At 46.8% G+C, this 3,300-nt stretch overlaps 1 protein-coding gene across 1 annotated transcript; it reads right to left on the minus strand.

Annotated features, from left to right (window-relative positions):
- Window positions 1–951: 951 nt before the first annotated feature.
- Window positions 952–2,971, minus strand: LOC147885439 (momilactone A synthase-like). Its single transcript, XM_087396672.1, has 3 exons — window positions 2,865–2,971; window positions 2,702–2,785; window positions 952–2,581 (listed from the first exon to the last, which is right to left on the minus strand). The coding sequence occupies exons 1-3, from the start codon at window positions 2,927–2,929 to the stop codon at window positions 1,798–1,800; spliced, it is 933 nt and encodes a 310-aa protein (XP_087252798.1). The 5' UTR covers window positions 2,930–2,971; the 3' UTR covers window positions 952–1,797.
- Between the last annotated feature and the right edge of the window lie 329 nt (window positions 2,972–3,300).

Consider the following 3,300-nt stretch of genomic DNA (forward strand, 5'->3'; position numbering starts at 1 on the left):
AAATCATTTTTGGCATCTGAAAAAGTCTCTTTCTTGGTGGAAGGTTTCTCGTCAGCGCATCTGGAGCTGTAAGCTGTCTCTCAAGCAGCGGGTTTTCTTACCGCGCTGCTTGGTAGGGGCTTTACCAATGGGGCTTCAATCATACACATGGGCATCATCTCCAGCTCCCACTCACCATGAGCCAGCATGCAAAAGAAGTAATTTTTTTGTGATGGTGGCTATTCCAGGGGCGAGCTGAGAATCTCTAGACTTCCTACAATCTGCTCCTGTATCTAATGTCTACCGTAAGGTGGTTCCGAGGTGTAGGCGTTTGCCAATCCTTATTTAGGCAGAAAAGGGCACTGCTTGTGGCATGTGGATTTGACAGGCTAGTGCCCATTCAGTAGTTGATGGTCTTTGCTGGCTGCCAGGCGTATCGCTTGTTCAGCATGTCCTACTTGTTGTCATCCATGAAAGACTGTATTACATCTACTTTCGGCATGTCCTCTTGCTCATGATTTTATCTTCTAACTGATGACAGGTCCTTGTGCTTGTGTTTCCAGAAATTCGTTTTGCAAGCAATTATGGCTGTTTGGTAGATATGCTGCTATGCCGGACTATGTTCACTTATTCTCCTTGTGTTGCTACTGGGCTCTTTGGTCATTGTATCGTGCTCGTACCATTCAACTGCATGAGCATTCTTTAGTAGATGCTTTTCCCTATTTTTGATCATCTTTGATCAGTCTATCCACGATGCTACTCTTGGAGACCTTCCTCTGGCCCAATTAGAATTGTTTTATTACTGCTTCTAGTTCTAAGTAGTAGCTGTTGCACTTTGGACAGCTATGAATGTACTTTCTTTTAAGTGAAATATCTGCTTTACGAGGGGAAAATGTGTGTGTGTGCGCGTGTGTGCGTGTGTGTGTGTGAGAGAGAGAGAGAGTACATGTTTGCATGAGCTACACGCTCGTATATTAGACCTCACAATAGTACTCATAGTTGGGTGCAGTCCTGGCATTATGTGCCATGGTCGACACACATTGGGGCACCATGACGAGTTGAGCAAAGCATTGAATGTCAAGCGACTGGATATTGTTGTGATCGCTTGCAAAGGTTGATGTGCTTTTGTAGAGCGAGGCTTAAAGCTTCTCACCAAGGTTATGACCTTCAACACACAGATTTTCCTATACCACAGATCCAATTGAGATAGCCTCATCCTATGCATACCTCAGATTTCCATTTCCAGAGTTAGGCTTCTCCATGAACATAAATAACTCACCCTCACATATGCCTCCCTTTGCAAGGATTGAGCACCAATGCTTCTATTCACAATTCCAGAATCCATAAACTCCTTTTGCATCAACTTGTCAAACCAGTAGCTATGCATGGGCAAAAGTTGACGCACTGAACTTCAGTGAGGCCTCAGACTAGGAAAGATAACTTCTGGCAGCTCCAGTCTCCAAGAAAATAATCAAGCTAAATTGGCAGCTCCGGTTTCCAAGAAAATAATCAAGCATACAAATATCGCTAAAGAGTATTCAGGTCGATAACAGATGAAGCCCTCCTTAACAGTAAACGAGATGAGTCCCTGTCGGCATCAACGACGCCTTACAGACAGACAACTCCTTATGAAGGCTGGGGCACTCAGACAGCCTGTTTATTGAAATCACAGACAACCCTAATGAAACATGGGCATCAATACTATTATACCCTTGCCAACCACGCACCTCTTGATCGGAGGGTTGACTCCTCGAACGAACAGACTAGCTACCCGTGCAATCCCCACGATGACAGATCGCTTCAGGAGCTTCGATCTTATTAAGAAACATTCGGGGTTCTAGTCACAGTGAACGCCCCATCCAGCACTAGGTTTAGTCCGCTGATGTATCGCGCGTCCTCGCTGGCTAAGAACAGGGCCGCCTTGGCAACTTCTTCGACCCTGAATTTCGCACCGTGAAACCCAGAGCCCTTGTCTATCGCTTCAGCCACGGATTCTGCGGTCATGCCGGGATTTAGCTGTTGGAAGAAGCTGATCGAGAGAGGTGTGTCTATGGCGGTAGGAGAGATTGCATTGATTGAGATCCCGTGCTGGCTCAGCTCACTGGCTGCTGTTCTGACCACTCCGAGAACCGCATGCTTTGAGATAGTATAAGGGTGACCAGCCAGCCCACCCAACACCGAAGCTGTGCTCGATGTGCAGATGATGCTGCCCTTCTTGGCAGGTATCATCACTCGAGTTGCGTGCTTCGTCCCAAGGAGCATTCCGCGCACATTGATAGCCATCACCTTCTCATAATCGTCGATGTTCAACCCAGCCAGCGTGAACACGACAGGCCCCAGAGTGCCTGCGTTGTTGAACATAACATCCAGGCGACCATGTTTAGTCATGGCAAGGTCCACTGCCTCCGAGACGTCCGCCTCCTTGGTCACGTCGCAATGGATGTACTCTGCATCCTCTCCGGCTGAGGTTGCAAGTTTCTGGCCGAGTTCATCTTGAATGTCAGCGATTAATACCTTCGCTCCCTCTTTGGCAAATAGCTTGACTGTAGCTTCCCCAATTCCGCTGGCACCTCCCGTAACGATGCACACCTTGCCTTCTAGCCTGGTGACAGGGGAAGCACCCAGAAAAAGTAGAACGTTAAATTGCAAACCTGGAGCCAATTTGTGAGCTTGTGTGATTCTCCTTCTAAAGATTTGCCTCATTTATATCTCATTGCTTTACCTTCTGGCAGACGAGCTTGTACCGAATCGCTGCACGGAAACGAAAGGATGGGAGGGACAAAGAACGAGATATGACGACTGCTTTCTGGGCACCAAGGACAACCTCATGAGTTTCAAGAAAATATTGCTCGCCACAATTGAAGAAAAACTAAGCAAACACTCACAGAAATCGGCGCAGCTTGCCAACGAATGCCATAGCCGAGCTAAACGCCGAATTGGTGAAGATCATTGTCTATCTTAATTATACCACAGCCAACCAAGTTGCATCCCTTGGCTTCATTCTCTTGCCTGATTCCTTTCAGGATTCCATTCTCCCTATTCCTTGGTGTGCCATGCTTATGTCGCCTTGGAGGGAAGACTCTTCTCCGTCTCAAGGAGAAATTGAGCTTCTTTTGGAGATTTTGACTCAAACAAACAAACTTGTTTGAGATGCATCATGCGCATTCTTCCCTTGCATCGTCTCTCTTTGGGCTATTCCAAGGGCCTCTGCTTGTTGTTGCCTAGTCTATCACGACCTCAATTTGTCCTTTGAGCTATGCTCGAGTCTATCTTTTGTAATTCTACATGGTTGCCATCTTACAAGTTTGCTGAACAATACCA

This window comes from Dipteris shenzhenensis, chromosome 25 (genome assembly GCF_047967505.1).
Source record: "Dipteris shenzhenensis isolate YYH24624 ecotype China chromosome 25, Dip_SZ_1.0, whole genome shotgun sequence".
NCBI lineage: Eukaryota > Viridiplantae > Streptophyta > Polypodiopsida > Gleicheniales > Dipteridaceae > Dipteris > Dipteris shenzhenensis.